A 21,728-nucleotide genomic window follows, 5' to 3' on the forward strand; every position below is an offset into this window, starting at 1 on the left:
GAACTAGCTTTTCACTTAGAAATGGAATCTTGACAAATTGGTGATAACTGAAAAATTTTTTGAAAACCTTATCTGTGACCAGTGTGATTTTTTTTTTAATTTCAGCCTCCTTTAGAAGTAGATTTTTTTGAGTGGCTTTGATCTCTTCCATAGCTAACATAATTTAATGTATAAAACTATAATCCTCAGAGTAAGGAGTATCTGTTTTTAAAATATAAATTCTCGATAAATGTGGCACTGCTCTTATGCATTTGGATAGAACTACACAAAATTCTACTAAAGTAAAAAGCTTGGCACCCCACCTGGCCCGCAGCGAGTGTTCAGTATTTCACTCATCATTTATTCATTCCCACCTAGGCTTGAATGTGGAGTATAAGAGCCAATGCTTCTGCAATATCAGAGCAACGCCCAATTTTAGTTGAGGACAACAATGCCCTTTCCTTAGCCACTATTCGATTATAACCTAGTTGCCAGAGACTAATAAAATGCACTTCTATCTGGCTAGATATAAGCCAAGTGGATAGAAATTTCAGGGTGGGAAGGATTTTTTTTGTCTTGCTCAAAACTTAGAGCAGTGTTCTCTAATTTTTTTTTATTTTGCACACTTCTACCAGTAAAAAGTACCTGACCACATATCCTCAATATATGCATAATTATTTATAAATTTTATACATTTATTGTCATACTCGTGTATATGTACTTTTACAAAAACTCATCAGAGGGGAATATAATAACGTATAGCAGAAGTTCTTGTTTTCTTTCCTCACTCAAACAAATTGCTTTATAACTAGACCACTGGCTAGGGTGCCGGGGTGGCTCATTAGGTTAAGCAAACTGCCTCCTGATCTAGACTCAGGTCATGGTCTCACAGTTCATGGATTCAACCCCTCTTGGGATTCTCTCTCTCCCTCTCTCTCAAAATAAATAAACTTCAGAAAAAATAATAACCAGACCACTGGCCGAAGGATGTACAACTTGTTCTAGAAGCCTTGGTAGGGGCAAGGTCTTCCAGGGTAAGTTCACTGAGTGCATGGGACCCCACTCACCCATTGACCCACTCCCTTCAATTAGTCCTATCAAAAGTAACTGACTTTAAACTCTTAAGGGATGCCTGGGTGGCTCAGTCAGTTAAGTGTCAGACTTTAGCTCAGGTCATGATCTCATGGTTCATGAGTTCAAGTCCCGCATTAGGCTCTATGCTGACAACTCAGAGCCTGGAGCCTGCTGCTTTGAGTCCCACGTTGGGCTCTGTGCTGACAGTTCAGAGCCTGGAGCCTGCTTTGGATTCTGTTTCTCTCCTCTGTCTCTGCTCCTCCTTCTCTCTCTCTCTGTCTCTCTCTCTCTGCCTCTCTCTCTCTTAAAAATAAACTATTGAGAAAAAAATTAGAATCCAGACATAGAATGATGATTTGAAAGGCTTTATTTCCAGAGGAACCAGCTTTTTATGGTCACACTAAATGCTGTATTACACTCCAAATGAAAGGAACTAGACTTCTGATTATACTGTAGGATAAAGAGACAGGCAACAAAGCCGCAGCGCATCCTTGAAGCATGCCAAAGTCGTTTAGTGAGGAAAAGAGGGCTTTATCTCACAAGGCCATAAACGCTGAAAAAATTAATTTTTCATTCCAGGAAATCAGCCGTCATCAACACGCACTTTGCAAAATATTTAAGATTTGTGATAATAACAAGTACTGCAGTGGCACTCTGTGTGATTCTCCACTTTGGCATTTCCCATTACCGTGGCCTAAAGAGAAAGGGGGGAAAAAGTGGATGGATGGATGGACAAAATTGAAAAATGCTAAATACAATTATCTGTAGTCATCTGTACTAAATAGATGCTTGCTACATTTGTACATTCTCCATTTCAGCTAATATTTCACTCTAAAACATTGGGTTTGCACTATGTATGCTATACTCTCTTCCAGCCTACCCATTATCACCTCCACAGCTATTCCTTTCATTCTGAATAAATCCAGCCTGTCCCCACAAGGTTATTCTTTTGATTAAAGGGGAGAAGTTCTTGTACAAATGCCCAGCAAAGATGGGTCATTAGACACCTCTGACATTAAACCCCATGGATGTGTTCTGAGGACATTTCTCTGGCTGGACTGTTAGAAAGCTGCTGGAGCCCTTTAATTCTCACCTTGGTAAAGGCTTTGGCCACACAGCATGTGGCTTCTGAGGTGATGTTCTTTGGGACCAACATTGTCTTCTTGGACCTTGCTGGAGTGGGGTATGCTCTGGAGAAGCAGCAGCCCATGCATTGATAAATTGGGGCACCCAACTTGGAGAAGTATTTGTTTTCCTTTAGCTTGCATTCTGGGCACCCTATCACCAAAAAAAGGCAAAGAGTAGAATAATCCAAGTATGATTCAAAAAGAAACTGAGGAACGCCTGGCTGCATGTAACCCTTGATCTCGGGATCATAAGTCCAAGCTCCACACTGGGCATAGAGTTTACTTAAAAAAAATTTTTTAATAAAATTAAAAAAAAATAAACTGAATTTTTCCTTATTATGAGACAGTAAATATTCTTTTTATATTGTAAATAAAAGGAAAATAATAAACGCTGTTAATCTTCATGCATATAATCTATTTGTATTGATTATAGTTATTTTCATGGGAAACAATTTTTGCAGATATGTGTAGGAGATCTCAAGAGTAGTAGTTTCTTGTATAAATATTTAAAAAAGAGTAGTGGTTCCTCTTTCTTCAACCATGGATTCTCTATCCCAATGCTAATGGCATGCCTATAGGGAGCACAAAATATGACAGATGAAAACACCATGTTCATCTGAAAGGAGAGTTTTGCCCAGAGGCGAAATATTTTCCCCTTTAGAATCTGCTATTGTTTTTCCCCATGGAAACTCCAAATATTGACAGAGAAAAATATGTCAGAATTAAGAAAGCTTGTTGAGTGTAGAGAGCTGATATTGGATGGAGTACCCGCACTTGAGAACTGAGATTAAAATATTACCACTTGTCTAAGAAAAACCATAACCAAGAGTAGGTCACAGTTTCTTAGCAGATGGACTTATATCAGCTTCTATATGAGATTTTTCAAACAATACAGCAAAATAAATGTACTGCACAAAATGGTTTTGTTTTTCTCACTTGTTAACTGATGCGAAAATTCATCAACAAAAGTAATGTTGAAATCTTCTCAAATCTGAGAGAACTGTAAAAAAAAACTGAGCTAACTGAATAAGGAGCATTTTCTGCTTGTAAAACTCAGATAAAAAATGATATGGAATCTGTTTCAGATGACAATGTATATGCTGCTATTTAAATGGACATGTTAGATAAACTTCACTATAGATTTTCTGAAACTAATTTAACTTCATGTTTACAATCTAAAAGTGCCTAGGTATGTATCCAGCAGCAAAGATTTATCACATTTAAAAAGGAAGTAGAAATGTAATTAATGGAGTTATTGACATATATCTAGAAATGTGTGTTTTCCCTATTGCTGAAAATCTGTTTGGTCACATACCCTGCATTGTAAACTCTCCATCAGGAAAAGAATGGAGAATATGCAGAAACACAGAGAGTATGGCCAGAATGACAGCTGCATATTTTCTGTAGTAATCCATGGCTCTCCTGCAAAACAGAAGAGGAAGAAAAAAGTTACTCTAAAATTGGCTTACCAGTCATTACAACAACTAGTAGTTTCAGCATTACTACTAATAATAGTCATCGGTGTCTTGACCCCTCTTCTTACAGCTCCCAATACACTCTGGAGCCAGGTAAAGAAGAAAAAAAATTTCCTAAGGAAGAAACTAAGGCATCTAATCTTTCCATTTCTCATATAAACAAATAGAATTGGACTTGATGCTAATAAAAAAAATTCTCTTTTTAAATATATCATTCTGTCAAGCCTCAGTGTCCTTATTTGTAAGACATGAAACTTAAACTAGATAATATCTAAGAATACAGACAGAGAAATAATAGATGATAGATAGATAGATAGATAGATAGATAAGCTCATATAAAATAAATAAGCTTATATACAATGTATAAATTGTACAAGCAGATGAGTTCAGCCTTCCCATTCCTATATTGTCAGGTGGAAGAATAGAAGGAAAGGACAATGTCTGCCCTTCTTTTTATTCACTGGTGGTAAATGAGCTCTAAGTTTCATTATCAGTGTGCAACAGAAAATGCTAGCCTAGCAATGTGGCAAGAGTAGACAGCAGAGAATATTTATCAAAGTTTTCCTAACTGCACTTCTTGACTTATTTATACCTGTAGATACAGCTTTACCTGAGCATTTTTAGTGCTTAAGATCAGGCTAGCCAAAGTCATCTGAGTGACTGACCATATCCAGCATTGACAGCACTGCACCTGAGAATGGGAAGACAAGGAATTGGACTGTGTCCCCACATGTCCTAGAAAATTTTCATGTAAGATAAAATGGGCAAGTTTTTATTCCTATTTTTTAAGTGAGAGTGTTATGGATTGCCTATGTTCAAACCATGAGAGATAAGATGAACAGAGCATCAATTACCAATAAAAAGACAATTCAGAATATTTAAAGGAGAATTAAAACCAACTTTACACAATCTATTTTAGAAAATAGAGGAGGAAGGAATAGTTCCAACTCATTTTGTGAGACCAGGATTACCCTGACACAAAAATCAGACAAATTCAGAAAGAAAGAAAGAAAGAAAGAAAGAAAGAAAGAAAGAAAGAAAGACTAGTATACATCATGAAATTAGATGCCAAATCCTAAACAAAATAATAGCAAATTGAACCCAGCAATGTATAAAAAGATTTATACATGACCAACATGGAATAATTCACATATGCAAGGCTGGTTCAGTATTTGAAAATCATTTAATATAATCTACCATATCAACGGGAAAAAGAAGAAAAAAGTCATATGATTTATCAGTTGATGCAGAAAAGCATTTGACAGTATTCAATACGCTTTCATAATAAAAAGTATCAGCAAACAAATGTTTTTCTCAACTTGATAAAGAGCATTTATACAAAACCTTGAGGTAATATCATACTTAATGGTGAAAACTGAATGTTTCCCCCCCAAGATCAGCAATGTGGCAAGGATGTCCACTTTCACCTCTGTTATTCAATACAGTACATTGTTCCCAATGTTAAGACTTAGTATATAGCTAATCAAAACTGTGTGATATTGGCAGAAAGATAGATACATAGACCAATAGAACAAAATAGAGAACCCAGAAATAGACCTACACAAATATGGCCAGCTGCCTTTTGACAAAGATGCCAAAGCAATTTAACAAAGAAATTCAACCTTTTCAACAATGGCTGCCTGTACAATTGGACATCCATAGACAAAAAAAAAAAGAAAAAAGAATAATGTAAACTTCATACCCTGTATGAAAACTACTGAAAATGAGTCAAAGACAAATGTAAAATGTGAAACTATAAACATTTTTTGGAAAAAAAATAGAAAAAAAAATTGGGGGGACCAAGGGTTAGGTTAAGAGTTTTAAGAGTTAACAATGAAAACATGACCCATAAAAGAAAAATTGATAAATTGGACCTCATCCAAATTATAGGTTAATCCTTTGTTAAGAAGATAAAAATACAGGGGCACCTGAGTGGCTCAGTCAGTTATGCATCATTATTCACTCTTGATTTCAGCTCAGGTCATGATCTCGTGGTTCTTGGGACTGAGCCCCACATTGGGCAGTGAGGAGCCTTCTTGGGATTCTCTCTCTCTCTCTCTCTCTCTCTGCCCCTTTCCCCCTTGCTCCTTCTCTCCCTCTCTCAAAATAAATAAATAAACTTAAAAAAAAAAGAAGATAGAAACACAAGATACAGGCTTGAAAAAAATATTCACAAGCCACATATCAACAAAGGGCTAGTATCTAGAATATATAACAAACTCTGAAAAGTCAACAGAAAAAAATCCAATTAGAAAATGGGTGTTGCAGCAGAAAGGATATGTGGATGGCAAATAAGGACATGGAAAGTATTCAACATCATCAGCCATCAGTAACAAGCAAATTACAGTGAAATATTAAACTACAGTGAGAAATAAAACTACAGTGAAATATTATATACCTACCAGAATAGCTAAAATAAAAGACAACGATAATACCAAATGCTGGCGTGGATGCAGAGACACAGGATAATTCAAATATTACTCATGGGAATACAAAATGGAAAATCATTTATAAATTTCTTATAAAACTTACCATATAATCCAGTATTTGTACTTAAGCATTTACCTCAAAGAAAGGAAAATTGTGTTCGTATAAAACCTGTATATGAAGGTTCAGAGCAGCTTTATTTATAATAGCCAAAAACTGGAAACAATCCAAATGCCTTCAACAGATAAATGGTGATACATCCACACCAAGAAAGGCTATGTAGCAACTAAAAAGGACACATTATTGATATAGATACACATGTAACGTGGATGGATCTCAGATATTGTGTTGAGTGAAGGTTGCATACTGCATGATTCTGTTTATGTAACACTCTTGAAATAGTAAAATTAGAGAAATGCAGAATAAATTAGCAGTTTTAAGGAGTTAGTATTGGGAAGGGAGTTGATGGAGGAGAAGTGTGGCTATAAAGAGGTAGCACGAGTGAGCTGTGTGGTGATGAAACAGTTCTGAAGCTTTATTGTGATAGTTGTCACACTAATATATAATGGGATTAGATTACATGGAACCACACACACACACACACACACACACACACTACCAGTGAAATCTAAATAAGCTCTGTGGGTTGCACCAACATCTATTTCCTGGTTTGCACATTGTACTAGAGTTAGGCACAGTATTATCTTTGGGAGAAACTGGCTAAAGTATACCCAGGACTACTCTGTACATATTTTTACAACTTCTTGTAAATCTATAATTCTTCAAAACAAAAAGTTTACTTTTTTTAAAAAAAGGCATTCTAAAATAAAGTTTAAAATTGCATGAGTCAAAATTTGTGGTTATTTTTCATGTAGACTGACATAAGACCATATTTTTGCCAAAAGTTTATATCAACCTATACATCTTTTAAGAAAAAATTGTCAGACAGCAGAACTAACAGTTTAAAATATAGAAAAACAAACTGCATAAATATAGGTAAGGCTAAAACAAAGGTATGTTATTATTTCTACCTGATGTATATACTTATACGTAAGTAATTATGGGTTTTATTTGTCTCCATACGTAATTAGAACTAACTAAATATTGTTCTAGATTGGTGGTTCTCAAAGTGTGATGTGGGGACTCTAAACACTTTTCAGTGGATTTGTGAGATCAAAATGATTTTCATAGCAATACTGAGATGCTACTGAGTGTTTTCACTCTCAGCCTCCCAGGAGTGTTCAGAGATATTTTGTAGAAGCTACATGACATGTACATTGCAACAGATTGATTAAAGATATACATGAAAATCCAACTATTAGATCAGTCTTTTAAAAAATTATGAAAAAAAATTTTAAATGCCATTTTTCTCACTGATTTTTTTTGTTTTGAAAGTGATCATTTAAAAAAATTAACGTTTATTCATTTTTGATAGACAGAGAAAGGCAGAGCATCAGCAGGGGTGGGGCAGAGAGAGACAGAGAATCTGAAGCAGGCTCCAACCTCGGAGCTGTCAGCACAGACCCAACACAGGGCTCGAACCCATGAACTGTGAGATCAGAACCTGAGCTGAAGTTGAAGGCTTAACCGACTGAGCCACCCAGGTGCCCCCCGAAAGTTGGCATTTTTTTTTTTATAAATATACAGTTGTGTTAACATGTGATAGGTTAATTGTGGTTGTGTTAAAATGAGTAAATGAGCGCCTGGGTGACTCAGCTGGTTAAGCAACCAACTCTTGATTTGGGCTCAGGCCATGATATCACAGTTAGTGAATTTGAGGCCCAAGTCAGGCTCCATGCTGACAGTGTGAGGCCTGCTTGTGATCCTCTCTCTCCCTCTCTCTGCCCCTCCCCTGCTTCTGCACGCACACACTCTCTCTCTCACTCCCTCTCTCTCAAAATAAATAAATACACGTTATTCTTTTTAAAATTTTTAATGCTTATTTATTTGTGTGAGAGAGAGGGAGAGACAGCAAGGGGGGAGGGGCAGAAAGAGAGGGAGACAGAGGATCTAAAGCAGGCTCTGTGCAGACAGCAGAGACACTGATGAAGGGCTCAAACTCACGAACAGTGACGTCATGATCCCAGCCGAAGTCAGATGCCTAACTCACTGAGCCACCCAGGCACCCCTAAATAAACTTTAAAATAAATTAAAAAAAATAAAATGAATAAATATGTTACAACTTTTTCTAACATAATTTCTAAATCAGTAAATATTGACAAATACAACTTCATAAAATAATTCTTTGAACTTTTCAACAATTTTTAAGAGCATAAACAGTTTTTTGAGACCCAAAAGTCTGAGAACCACTGCTTAAGTGATACACAAAGCCACAAGAAAATTTTCAGAATTGAAACTAGTTTCCTTTTTTAAACTAGTATCATTTTTGTGCTTTGATATTGCAGCTCATATATTATGAAAATTCAGCATTATGCAGTGAACAATTATATCAGAATTAATTCAGAGAGAAACATTTATAACAAGATTGCAGAATGTGAGAGCATGAAGTCAATGCACATTTTAGAATTTGCTTTATGATAAAGTGAAAAGAAGATTGAAAAGGCAGAACCAAAGTCACCATCAAAGTCCCCATTGCTGTAGCGTTCAGTAACAGAAGTGACTTTATTTTGAGAAGAAATGAGATTAATCAAGCAGAAAAGGATTAACCTCCAAATCTTGAAAACATTTTAATAAATGTTTTTATCATTCTAATCACCTTTAGATCTTTCTGTTTTGGAATTTGGAAGGAAAATATTAACAATCAAGACAGAGAAAATAATTACATTTGGCTGAGATTTATGCTATCTTGCAAGATGTGCTCAAGCGAAATCAGATTTACTACCCCAACCTCTTCTGGCATTCCAAGCGAGTACCTTGCAGACATCACAGACTGTGCACATCTGACCCCACAGGGCACCTGCAATGTCCACTCGACATGGTTTTACCTCCTGCCCCCTGACACATCAGAATGATGTCAGTCCAAGAGAATGTGTGTTTTCTCAACTTGGCCCAGTGCCTTTCTCCCCCTTCTCAGTCCATCCACCTCAGTGCTTTAAGGATCCGCCAAGCTGCCAGCTTCCCTGTGAAGGTTTTACCCAAGCCCAAAGCCAGAATACATAATTATCTCCACTGCATCCACCTATCACTTTGCTCAGAATTCTTAGACGAAGTTCCACAATCTGCCCTGATCTCTAGCCCGTTATGTATATGTTTGTCTCTCCATTTCCGTGAAAAGCTCCTAAGGGTAGAAACTAGGCCCCTCTGACCTGCCACCACCCCAGCATAGGTCCTTGTACAGACTAGATGTAAGTATATTGCACTGGGAATTTAGAACAGTAATAATAATATAACTCAAAGTTGCTAATGTAGAGTTCTCGTTAAGGAACAAGATAACTCTTGAATGAGGACTTTGAGTACATGTTTAATAAAATAAAATAATTTCAAATAATAAATTCATTAGAGGCCTTATGTTCTCACTTAGTTCTACAATTAGTAGCTGGCTAACATGTGAACCTATAAGTGGTAAATATGCCACAGCTAGAAGCCATCTCTCTCTCTTTTTATTTATTTTGAGAGAGAGCAAGCACAAAGGGGAGATGGGCAGAGACGAGGGAGAAAGAGAATCCCAAGCAGGCTCCCCACTGTCAGCACAGAGCCCGATGCGGGGCTCAAACTCACTAACCTCGAGATCATGCCCTGAGCCAAAATCAAGAGTCAGATGCTCAACCAACTGAGCCGCCTAGGTGCCCCCAAGCAGAAGCCATCTTATGCAAAGATATAAAAGTCATAAAAATTCAAAAGAAAGCATTCATAAAAAGCATACATAAGAGCTTCAAGGTTTAAACTGGGCATCTCTTAGTTTATATCAAACTATATGTGTGCACAAATTTGGATTCTTGATAAGACTGTGGGGAAAACATAGCATTCTTAAAAGTATAAAAGAATATTATTGCTATAATTTACTATTATTATTTAATGTTTTCATAATATTATTCATTGTGATTATATATAATATATTAAATGACTTATGAAACAGATAAACGCTCTATCAGCATACCATACAAGCTAGTTAGATAGACCAAGTACCCTACACATACACACACACACACAATTCACATACCACTTTTGGAGATGCAAAACAGACACACCTCTTTTTGATATGGAAATGGCACACGTACTCTCATACTGCAGAGCGAATTTCGTCTAAGAGATATTTTTGTGGCCTTCTTTGGAACTACAACCTGCTATCACATGAAAACTTAGGGGCAATGAATAACCAGGGGGCTTCTCTTTGCCTCCTCTGCTCTGTTTTCATTACAGAAAAAAAACCTTATAAAGTAAGATGCCTGTCTATCGATAATCCTGGCCTATCTATCCTATTATGGAAAGACTTCAAGGCAAATTAAATATCTTTTCACATACTTATCCATGGGTAGATGTGCACATCTATATGTGTGTACCTATCTGCTCACATATGTATACATACACATGTATACACATATATGTAGATGTACACATATGTAAGAGACTGCGCCAGGAAGACTACAAGTGTCTGGTACAATGTGACATCCTGCCCTTCACTTGCAAAGATGCTGCCGTTGCTCCCCCACTGCCAGAGTAAAATTTTCGGTTTTTCTAACGTTGGTGACGGCAGGGGTGACTCATCCATACTCTCCACATGGGGAAGCCCATCTGACTCATAGCACACTTTTGAGATGACTGGCTACGATTAGAAGCACAATTCTTTGTTAACAAAACAGTAGAAATCTAACTGACTTATAGACGGTTAACCTAAGGCTTCTCCTTATTAGCCCCATCTAACCCAGCTAACTACCAAGGAGGGGACAAGTAGGCTGCCTTCAATGAACATAACTAATGAAGGGGAACCCTGAAAATAAAGCCTTTAATCCCTAGCACATTGCCTGGAATGAGGTGGGTATTCAATAATTGTTTATTAAACAGAGGATAGGCCTGTAAGTTTTAGCATCTTGCCTGGTGCCAAGGACATGGCCATAGTTCACCTTGATGAAAGATTTGAAGGAGAAAAGCCACAAGGGAAAATAGAAGGTTTGGAATTCATCTTCCCACAACTTCCACCAAGCATCCACCTCCCGCCGAGTGACCGTCTCTGCCTCCGGGTGGATGAATTTAAAGAGCCTGCAGTCAGTAGTAGGGGATCTCAGCTTGGAGTGACCCTGGCAAGTATTTTTCTTTCCTCGTGTGCTCTACTTGCAGTAAGTGAGTTTCTACCTTGTTATGGTAGCATGTTCTGCACCGTGGGTCCAGCATGAGCACCTTTCATGATCCGATGCTCCAGCCCCTAGTCTCAGTAAACCTCCAGCTTCCCAGTTCTTCCACGTAGACATTCAAACACTGCTCCCAGGTACCACAATGACCTTCAGACCCATTAACACCTTCACAGATAGTTTTTCCAAAGGTGGTGATGTGGATGGCTGAGCAATTGGGGGAACAAGAAGAGACTGCTCGATGCTCCCTCAATGTGTCCCCAGTCATCTCATCCACTCTTGGGTATAGGTAATTATTGTTTTCTCTATCTTATAAAAAGATGAGTTTGGGAAAAGTCGACGGGAGCTCGGTGTTATTAAGTGCAACATTTAATGTCCAAATTGAACACGTGAAAGATTTAAAGACTTTGAATAAGCCCCTGCTACCTGCCAGCACTATGCCAAGTATGGATGACACAAACAGGAGGAAGTCTCCCGCTCTCTGACCCAGATACAAAGGCAAGTCACCATGAGAGGGAAGAAAGCTGGAATGAGAGCATCTGTGGACATGGAGGCATTTGCTGGGCTGAGGACATGAAAAGGGAGAGATGACAAGCAAATGACAATAAAGAGCATCCACTTGATGGAAAAAGAATCACTACAGCAGCAAATATATACATTAATATCTTGACATTTGTCCAGGAACTTCATGGATTCGGTGGTCCTCAAAATTCATACAGCAGGTAGAGGTCCCTGTTCCTCAAAGTGCCCCAGAATCCAGAGGAAAATAAGGCTTAGCGAAGCCACACAGCTTGCTGGCAATATTTGGGATGGATTTCTCTCTCTCAGTCACTTAACAGTGCTTTGTGCCTCTTTTGTCTGGGCTGCTGACACGCCATCCTGACTGAGGACGAACCAGAAACTTCAGGACCACGTCAGGCATGGCCAGGGCCACATGGGCAAGCACCAAAAGCATCCAGGAAGCCAGGATAATGCTGGTGGCACCACCACAGGATCAACTTCCACAAATATCACCCAAGTGACTTTGGAAAAGCTGCTATGAGGCATTACCACTTAAAGAGGAATCAGAGCCTCAGCCCAACTTTCAACCTTGATGAACTTCGGACCTTGATCAGTGAGGGGACACGGGTAAATGCCGCCAAAAACAAGACTAGAGCCGTTCCTGTCATTGATGTGATGAGGTTGGGCTACTATAACGTTTTGGGAAAGGGAAAGTTCCCAGAACAGCCTGTCATCGTGAAGAAGATTCAGGGCCAGGCCGGTGGATTGGGAAGAAAAGCCTGCGTCCTGGTAGCTTGAAGCCATGTGGAGGAAGGTTCATTAAATGCTAACAAGTGCTTTTCAAAAAAAAACCAAAAAGTGTTTTGTGCCTTCACTAAAGTTTTAAAGGGAGCCAGCTTGTTTTCCAAATGAAATGAAGAGAAAAGGAATGGGAAACAAGGATCTCATGGACAGAAGAAATATACAGCACAACTTATACAACTATGCTTTACCAAACACAGGTGTTTCCATAAAGAAACACTGAACAAAAGATGACCTTAAAACTCATTTTAAAAGTAAAGGGAAAAATGTAAGCAGGAATTAGAAGAAAACTGAAAGGCTCATGGATTTATAAAAATGATTTCAATCCCTTTATGACCATTCTTGTAACAATCATATCTTGAGAAGTTTCTTTTCTTTTTTTCTTTTTGAGAGAGAGAGAGCACACAAGCGTGAGCATGGGAGAGGAGCATGGTGGGGGCACGGTGGGGTGGGGACAGAGAGAGAAAGAGAGAGAGGGAGCTCATGGGGTCATGACCTGAGCTGAAATCAAGAGCTGGACACTCAACCAACTGAGCCATCCAGGCAGTTTCTTCTCATCCTGAAAGGTTTTTTTTTTTTTAATTAAATAAATTTAAGGATCATATAGTAAAATGTGTACTTTCTACTTCGTTATTTAAAGGCACTTTACAATGTTAACTTAATTATGTAATTAAAATCTTGGTTTTTCCATTACCCTCTGGTTTTCCTAGCACATCAGTCTGTTTTTAAATTGTCTGCATACTAAATCATGGAAATAAGAAATTTTGATAGGACAAACTCTATGCACCATAAAATATTGTTTTAAATGAGAATTTCAAATGTTTGTTGTTTAAAAATACCCAATTTTTAAGATTAAGATTATCGTAGTAATAAATGCTGTCAAGGATCAAATACTGGATAGTATCAATTTATCACTCAGAAAAGTAAAATAGCCAAAGGCTAGAAAAGTTTTATACGGAGCATGAATACAGTCATAGAAGAATGTTTCTTATAACTTTTAAAATTCGTGCATTGTATTTTGTCATGTTTATCTGAGCTATTTTTATGCAGTCTTTTGACACACAAACTTTAATTCCCATTTAAAAGCATTAAAGCATTAAAACATATTTCATTTGCCTTGAAGTTTTTCAATAATGGAATATACAGACCAGGATTATTGATTTCTCCTCCCTCGCACCTGACTTTATAAGGATTTTTTTTCTGTGATAAAAACAGCAGAAGAACTTCAAAGAGAAACTCCTTTGTTGTTCCCGGCCCCTAAGTTTCCATTGCTATGGCAGGTTGTGCTTCCCAAACATGGCAACAAACATCTCTCTCAACCTACGTTCCTTCTGCAGTATGACCTTGCCACTTCCACATCAAGACATGGTGTGTCTATTTTTGTGCCCCACTTGATGTTGGTGGATCCTCTGACTACTTAACCAATAGAATATGGCAGGAGCAACATTGTGCCAGTTGTGGTGTATCCCTGCAGTTTCTGCTTCCGGTCTCTTAGAAGACAGTTGCTGCTACTCTGAGCCCACCATCGGTAAGAAGCCAAGCCACATGGAGAGAGAAAAGAAGGCCAAGAAGTAAGAAATGAAGAAGCCATCCTGGATGACCAGTCCAGTGGGGCCTCCAGATGACTCCAGCCCCAGGCTCTGTCTGATAGCAAATACACGAGAAACCCATTTCTCACCCTGCCCAGGTGAGCCCAGGCCACCTACAGAACCATGACAGAATAATAACTTGTTGTTTTACCCAATAAGTTTTTGGGTAGTTTGATGCACAGCGATAGATAACTGGAACAATTATCTATCGCTCTCTCTTATAACAAAAATTTTTCCTCCAGGGTCTGAAATATAGGACTCCAATCTTGCTTTTCTGCTTTCTCCTCTTTCTACTTTCTCCTTACTTTTCCTCTGTGGATGGTTATTTATATAACACATATCCAGTTACTCTATTTGGGAAATGTAGCAATGTGTGAAAAAATGTTGGAGTTAGCGTTCTACACAGTATCTGCAATACTGGCTTTGGTAATAATAATAACTATACTTTAAAAATAATGCCTACAGTTAATGGAGCACTTGTGTGTGATAAATATTCCTTTGGGCACTTTGAACACACAAACATATTCAACACTCATGACAATCCTGTGAAGTGTTATTCTCATTTTGGCAGATAATGAAATTCTTGAGGCAAAGTAACCCATACAAAGTCACAAAATGTTTTGCTGGTGGAGCCAAGATTTTAGAACATCTCTTTATAACTCCAAACTCGAAGCTCTGAACCACACTTCACTATACTGCCTGCAAATCTTTATATTTTACAATGAAGTTCATAAATGATTTTTTCAGATGGTATGTCCCTAAATAAGATGCTGACATTTTTTGTTTAGAGCAACATTATATTGTGCCAGCTTAAATATAACTTGCCAATGCAATTTTTTATTTTACATATTTGTCTGACTTCACCTTCTTCAGAACAGCCTTAAGAAAGCCATTTCATTTAGATCGAGAGGCATTTTATACTTGATCAATTATGAGGACTAGTGTCTGATTGTGGGAGAAAGGGAGAAACATTGGCTTTCGCATGCATTCCCTTGTTTGATTCTTTTTATACCTCTGGGAGGAAAGCATTCTTATGGCACCTATTTTATAGACCAGAAAACTACACTTCAGAAAATTAAAAAGATCTGCCAAAGTCACTTGGAAAGTGATCTGATCCTAAGATTGTGCTTTTCCACCTGTACTACCCCTACAGCCCAGAGGTATATAGTTAATCCATTACCTCCTTTAGGACATTGATTTACACATAGATCATGCTGTTACAAATGTCTTTTGCATTTTTTCCCAAAGTTTATTTATTTTTGAAAGAGAGAGCACAAGCAGGGAAGGAGCAGAGAGAGGAGGAGAGAAAGAATCCCAAGCAGGCTCCATGCTGTCAGCCCAAAGCCCGATGCAGGGCTCAAACCCACCAACGGTGGGATCATGACCTGAGCCCAAATCAAGAGTCAGACGCTTAACCGACTGAGCCACCCAGGTGCCTTGTCTTTTCTATTTTGACTCCCAACACTGCCCTTGGTTCCACTCTCAGTTCAGCCTAAGCCCCATCTAAACCCTCACTTTCTCTTAGACCCCAGCGTATTGAGGAAGGTAGAGCATTTTTATAATGCTATCTCTGAGTCTGATGAACCGAGGAATGACCAGATTACTTTGTGCAACATTACAATAGGTAATGCTGAAATGTGATACACTAAACCCAGAATTTGCAAGGGTCACAAATTGATAGCAAACTACCCTAGGATTCACAGTCTGTAAAAACAGAAGTTTGGTGCTATGGGTCATACTGTTCTCAATGGAAATCTTAATTGCTCTACATTTTCTCTCTGTGAAAGTCAGATTTATCTTGATCTGTTTTTGAGCAAGATGCACATTAACCTTCTAATTTTGCTATTTCTATTTCCCAGCTCTTACTTTGAGTTTTAATGTAAATTTGAGTCCCACATTTATAAGAAATGTACAATGAAACCAAGAATCTGTTCTGGAACATAATCAATTGCTTTTCTAACATTGTTCGCATGCTACCTTTTTCAGCAGGAAATGGTAAGAAATATGACTCAAAATTTCAAAAACTCTGTTACCGAAAAAAAAAAAAAAGAAACTTAAACCAAAACCAAAGTTAAAATTGAAATGAAAGCACATGAACCTTTCATAAATGGTAACTGTTCTTATCTCTTTAAAATAATTCAAGACTATATAGCAACATATTACAATGCAATTTGGGTGACTAATAGTTTGAATAATTAATTTGGTATTAGGTCAAGTAATTATTTAAAAGACATCTTCAGAAAATTAAGAAGATTCCTTTGTTCTAATATAAAATATCTCATTTTTGAGTGAGGAAAGGATTGGAAGTTCTTAGGGAATGAAAGTTCCTATGCAGATTAAATGGAGCTTCCACATTCCCAAAGGACCCATAATTCTTCCATGCGCCCAAATCCTATTCCTCAACACAAACAAGAGAGCACTTTTATTTTCTAGTCTCAATTTCTCAGTAAGCTGCCATTTCAACTAGTGCTCATGTAAATATAACTAAGGTTAGCAAAAGTGTCCAGAAACTCTCACTGGAACAAACCAACTGGATTTGGTCAAGAGATTCAGAATTACAAGGTCATCAGTAGTAGTTGGAGAAATAGCACTGACTCTTATTTTTGTAGCCTTTTATGAAAAAAGAAAATGGAAACAATGTTGTCCAAAAATTGTTAGTGTTGCTATATTCAAGTCTACAGGAGAACATGTACTCAAAAGATGTCAGAAGCTATGGTCCTTCAGCTGAAGAGGTGAGCTGCTTTATCACTGGTCAGCTTGAAGATATAGTTAATGCATCATTTAAAAACTTATGGTAAAACAATATCAGCAACTTACATAATGTCTACTCTCCTTCTACCTGACCCCTGTAAGCCACTCAACCAAATGTCTTTCAAATGACATCCAGTATTTCTTAAGGAAATTTTTTAGATACTGACAGGCACTTGCACATCTCAGCAGGAGACATTTGGTTTCTGGTTTCTGTTAGATAACGTCTTAGCCTGTGATCACAGACCACAGTTTTGCAGACTTCCTCCCAATTCAATCATGAGTGTTGAAAAGAGAATGTGTAAATGTCTGTCTCTCTCCTCACTAAAGCTTATGCACAGTTCCCCTATATTATTGAATATTTTACTCTGCACTCAATTAAAATCTCAAAAATTGTTTCATTCATATTACCTTCCTCCGGACTTTTTGCAGGATGTGATCAGGGCAGTTGACCGTGGATCTGAAGAGGGATTTTGGCTTTGCCTTGTGATTTCTCAGTAACTACAGTTAATAAAGTCCTCACTTGTCTTTTATACCAGCAGAGTAATAAAAACTGCATGTTCCCACCTGCATCTAAGCCCAGGGATCAACAGTAAATTCCACCCAATGATTGAATGGTCCTTCATGTAATTACCATGACATCAATTTGATCTTATCTTGTTTCAACCCTCAGATCATTTTTTGTTTTGAGCCATTTTCAGGCGGTGGTGACTGCAAGGTCAGCCTATGAAAAGAGGGTACACTGTCATTTTCTACGTAATTTTATCAAGACTTGCACACAACATCCTGAAAGCTGACACTTTCCTATAAACAAGATCCTATGAGTATTGCATTTAATTAGCTAAGTACCTGATGTTTACTTAAAATAGGAGATGAGCTGTAAATTTCAGATAAAGATACAGAACATTTACAGGCTTACATTATTCTAGGAAGAAACAGAAAAATAAAACCCATACCTATTTAGACTTTTCTAACATTAAATATGTATTTGGATTTGATAAGGATGCATAAAGAAAGAATGAGATGATTCTGAGAAGGACTGATTGGTTCTTAATATTGTGCCCTTTTTTTTTTTCCACTTTGATAAAGCTGTATTTCTTCTTAAACAAAAAAATACATGTTACGGCTTGCCAGCTATGGGACATTTAACTCCAATGACTCTCTAAAACTCTCTAGAGTCATTTAGAGACTCCATGACTCTCTAAAACTACCATGCTCCTCAGACTCAGCTATGGCTTTGACCCAGAGATTATATAATCCCTCAAAGGTTCCTCTTTCCATTTCTGTAGGAATTGGCATTAGATATAAACCACCAAGGACCTCCCCAGGGGAGGGTTTAGAAGATTCTTGTGATACAAAAAGCAACTCTTGTTTAACAAAAGACACAGATCAAAGAAAGCAATGTTGTTCTGTGATTTATTATCTGTGATAAGTTGATTGTTTCAGTTCTTACACCTTTTCAGATTTCCATTATCTCCTTCCAATGGTTTCTCCTAGTATCCACTCTATCCATTTACCTTTGCCTGGTGACAGTTGCTGTCACCATTATTCATGAATTTCTATCATTTACATCTTGAAGGATTAGCAGTACATTCTCAAAGTCGCACACTTATTGTGGAAATCTTGAGTCTTTATAGCTCCAGGGGAAGGAAATCTCTCTAGTCTTAGGGATAGCCTCCTTTTCCCTCCATTCAGACATTTTGTTCTATTCTTTCTCCTCCATTTGTGCCTTCTTTTGATCATTCTTTTTTTTTTATCTGCATGATTAAGTAAATAGCATGTTTCTTGTGTGCTGTTATGAAATTATTTTCATTTGGTTTATGATTTAGTAATGGGTTTCATTTTTATTTCATGTTTCTGCATAAGAATGAGGCATATTAGAGGATTCATATGAAAGTTTTCATAGTGTTTTTAAAGTTTACAGTGCTTTCATATTTTAAAAAAATGGTGTGGCAAATAATAAATTAGACAAAAAAAGTTATTGAAACAGTCCCTTCCATGTGTGACTTCTCCCCCTCCCCAGGCCCCCAGTTTCCCTATTCAGGAGTCACATTTGATTCACTACATCCTAGACCTGAAACCAATATTATCCTACATGTTATTAAACTACAATTTAAATAAGAACTTGAAGGGTGCCTGGGTGGCTTGGTCTGTTGAGCATTGACTTTGGCTCAGGTCATGATCTCATGGTTCATGAGTTCAAGCCCCGTGTCAGGCTCTGTGCTGTCAGTTCAGAGCCTGGAGTCTGCTTCAGATTCCATGTCCCCCCCCCCCCCCCATCTGTCCCTCCTCGGCTCATGTTCTGCCTCTCTCTCTCTCTCTCTCAAAAATAAAGATTAAAAAAAAAACTGAGACAAAAATAAAAGGAGTGATGTTTTCAGTTTTATATATATATTTCTGCTTTTATTCTATGTATGTATATATAAGTAAATTATATCTAACTCCCCTTCCCCATTCAAATTCTCATTAACAGGATAAACAGAATACAAGTTGGAGGAAATTGAATTTGTGCTCATAATTTAGGGATATTTCTTTCTGTTAACATAGTATAAATTATAGTTCTCCATACCTTCAAAAATGAGCATCTATTACTTTTCATTATAATTGGGGAAATGAATTTTTAGTTAATGGGGAAATAACACTCTTCAATTACAACTGGGTAAAGTACCAATAGCAAAAATATGTTCTTAAGTCTCATTGTTTTATGTAGCTGCCTTCCTGTATTATTGACAGTTCTATCCCGTACCTGGCAGCTCGATTTTCCCTCTTCTTGGAGAACTGGTAGGGCCTGGTGGGTAAGAGATCCAAGCCACTCCTCATTCATTTATACTTACCCCCCAGATCCTAAAATTTGGAGTGCCCATTTCCAAGAAGGTAGACTGGCTGAAGACACTGGGATGACAAGGCAACTAGCCACCCCTACTGGGCAAGGTGCTGAAAGCCTAGCATGGTATGGAGACCATGTCAGGATCTTTACATAGTAGCAGGACACAGTGAGTTTTATGAGGTTATGCTAAATGCATGAATTTTTCCCAGTGAAGTTTTGTCATCTACGCACTGAATTTTTTTAAGTAACAACCTTTATAAGTGTTTCATATGCTTACTTGATTTGTTTTATTAAACCTAATTTGATCTTTCTAATAGCAAAGTGTGATATCACAAACACTATGCTATAATCAGAAGAACAGCTGAGGCATGATAAATGCTTGCTTTTTCAAGTAGTGTATTTTTCAGTAATCTCAATAACAAATTACATTACATGATTTTAAAGTTTCAAGCAACCCAAGAGTACATACAATGAAAAATAAGTCTTCCTTCTACCTCAAAACCTTCACTCCCTGTCCCAAAGTTAATTTTTAACAATTTCTTGTTTGCCGACATTTTCTATGTATATAGACATGTTTTCAGAGATTATACTGTGTCAGGGAGCAAGAATTCCTGTCCTTTCAAAGGTACTTCTAACTGGACTAAGAATCAAATTGACATGAGACAGATTAATAGGAGAAAATAAAATTTAATGGGCATTTGTACAGGGAATCCACATAGACATGTAAATTCCAAAGACAGTCAGGCAAAATGAAGTATATACTGTATGTCATTCTGAACTAAGGAGAAGGAGATAGGGGCCTGGGACTTTAGAGGAAAAGAATGCACTTTACAGGCAATAAGGAGAGCACATGTTTGCCCTGCAATACAGATGGGTCACTCAGATAAAATTTATCTCCGTTAATAATCCTTCTTCTGGGAAAGACTCACAATTTAGATTCTTCTGTGTGGTTAAAGGAAGGGGGGCAGAAGTTTCTCTTGACTCCACAGGGTCTCAAGTGCCTTCAGTGCCTTCAGCTCAAAATAATCCACATGCCAAAATGGCACATTCTGAGGTGGAGGGCTATACTGAACCCCTCCAACTGTAGAGAAATATAATATACGTATTGTTTAGTGCCCTGGCTTCTTTCTTCTTTTTATTTTCTTTAACATTTGTTTGTTCGTGTATGTTTGTATGTATGTATACATTTTAAGTACTCTCTATACCCAGCATGGGGCTCAAACTCACAACCTCAAGGATCAAGAGTTACATGCTTTTCCAACTGAGCCACCCAGGCGCTCCTTTCTTCTTTTTAAACCTAATGATGTATTTTAGTGGGTTTTCCCACATGCAGATATGCAGATCTAACCATACTTTTTAAATAGCACAAAGGATTATGGACCATTAATTATTTAACCAGCCCTCTGTTAATGATCATTTGCATCATTTCCAGGTTTTTACTACTGTAAACAATGCTATAATTATCATCCTTGTTCTGGTTGCACATACAATCATCGTTCTAGAATACATTTTTATAAGTGCAATTGCTGGATCAAAGAATATGAGTATTTAAAACTTGTATAGAGATTACTCAAGTGCTTTGCACCATTCTTCAAAGCCAGTGCTCTAAAATATGTTAGTGTTATGAAATACATAAAAAAATAATTTTATTTTCATTTGCATCTATATAATTTTGAGCAGGGTTCAGCATCACTTCATAAATTATAGTTCAGGTGTGCCTGGGCAGCTCGGTCAAATGAGCATCTGACTCTTGATTTTGGCTCAGGTCATGATCCCAGTGTTATGGGATCAAGTCCAAGGATAGCCTCTGCCCTGAACATGGAGCCTGCATAAGATTGTCTCCTTCTGCCCCTTCCCCCTGCTCACACACATTCTCTCTCTCTCTCTAAAAAATAAAACATATAATTAAATAAAAATAAATTATAGTTCATTCA

The 21,728-nt window shown here is 37.5% G+C and overlaps 1 protein-coding gene across 1 annotated transcript; it reads right to left on the reverse strand.

Moving 5' to 3' along the window:
• Positions 1-1,402: 1,402 nt before the first annotated feature.
• On the reverse strand, positions 1,403-17,470 carry CGA (glycoprotein hormones, alpha polypeptide). The gene is made up of 4 exons (XM_043590517.1): positions 17,379-17,470; positions 3,496-3,602; positions 2,147-2,331; positions 1,403-1,747 (listed from the first exon to the last, which is right to left on the reverse strand). Exons 2-4 carry the CDS (start codon positions 3,593-3,595, stop codon positions 1,670-1,672), a joined length of 363 nt encoding a protein of 120 aa, XP_043446452.1. The 5' UTR covers positions 3,596-3,602; positions 17,379-17,470; the 3' UTR covers positions 1,403-1,669.
• Between the last annotated feature and the right edge of the window lie 4,258 nt (positions 17,471-21,728).

This window comes from Prionailurus bengalensis, chromosome B2 (genome assembly GCF_016509475.1).
Source record: "Prionailurus bengalensis isolate Pbe53 chromosome B2, Fcat_Pben_1.1_paternal_pri, whole genome shotgun sequence".
Lineage (NCBI taxonomy): Eukaryota > Metazoa > Chordata > Mammalia > Carnivora > Felidae > Prionailurus > Prionailurus bengalensis.

What these genes read in the sequence shown, in the direction of transcription:
- CGA (XM_043590517.1), bottom strand. Translation starts at nt 3,595, where the DNA reads ATGGATTACTACAGAAAATATGCAGCTGTCATTCTGGCCATACTCTCT. An exon ending in TGGAGAGTTTACAATGCAGG is followed by an intron (nt 2,332 to 3,495) that starts GTATGTGACCAA and finishes TTTTGGTGATAG; the next exon opens with GGTGCCCAGAATGCAAGCTA. An exon ending in TGGCCAAAGCCTTTACCAAG is followed by an intron (nt 1,748 to 2,146) that starts GTGAGAATTAAA and finishes CTTTCTCTTTAG; the next exon opens with GCCACGGTAATGGGAAATGC.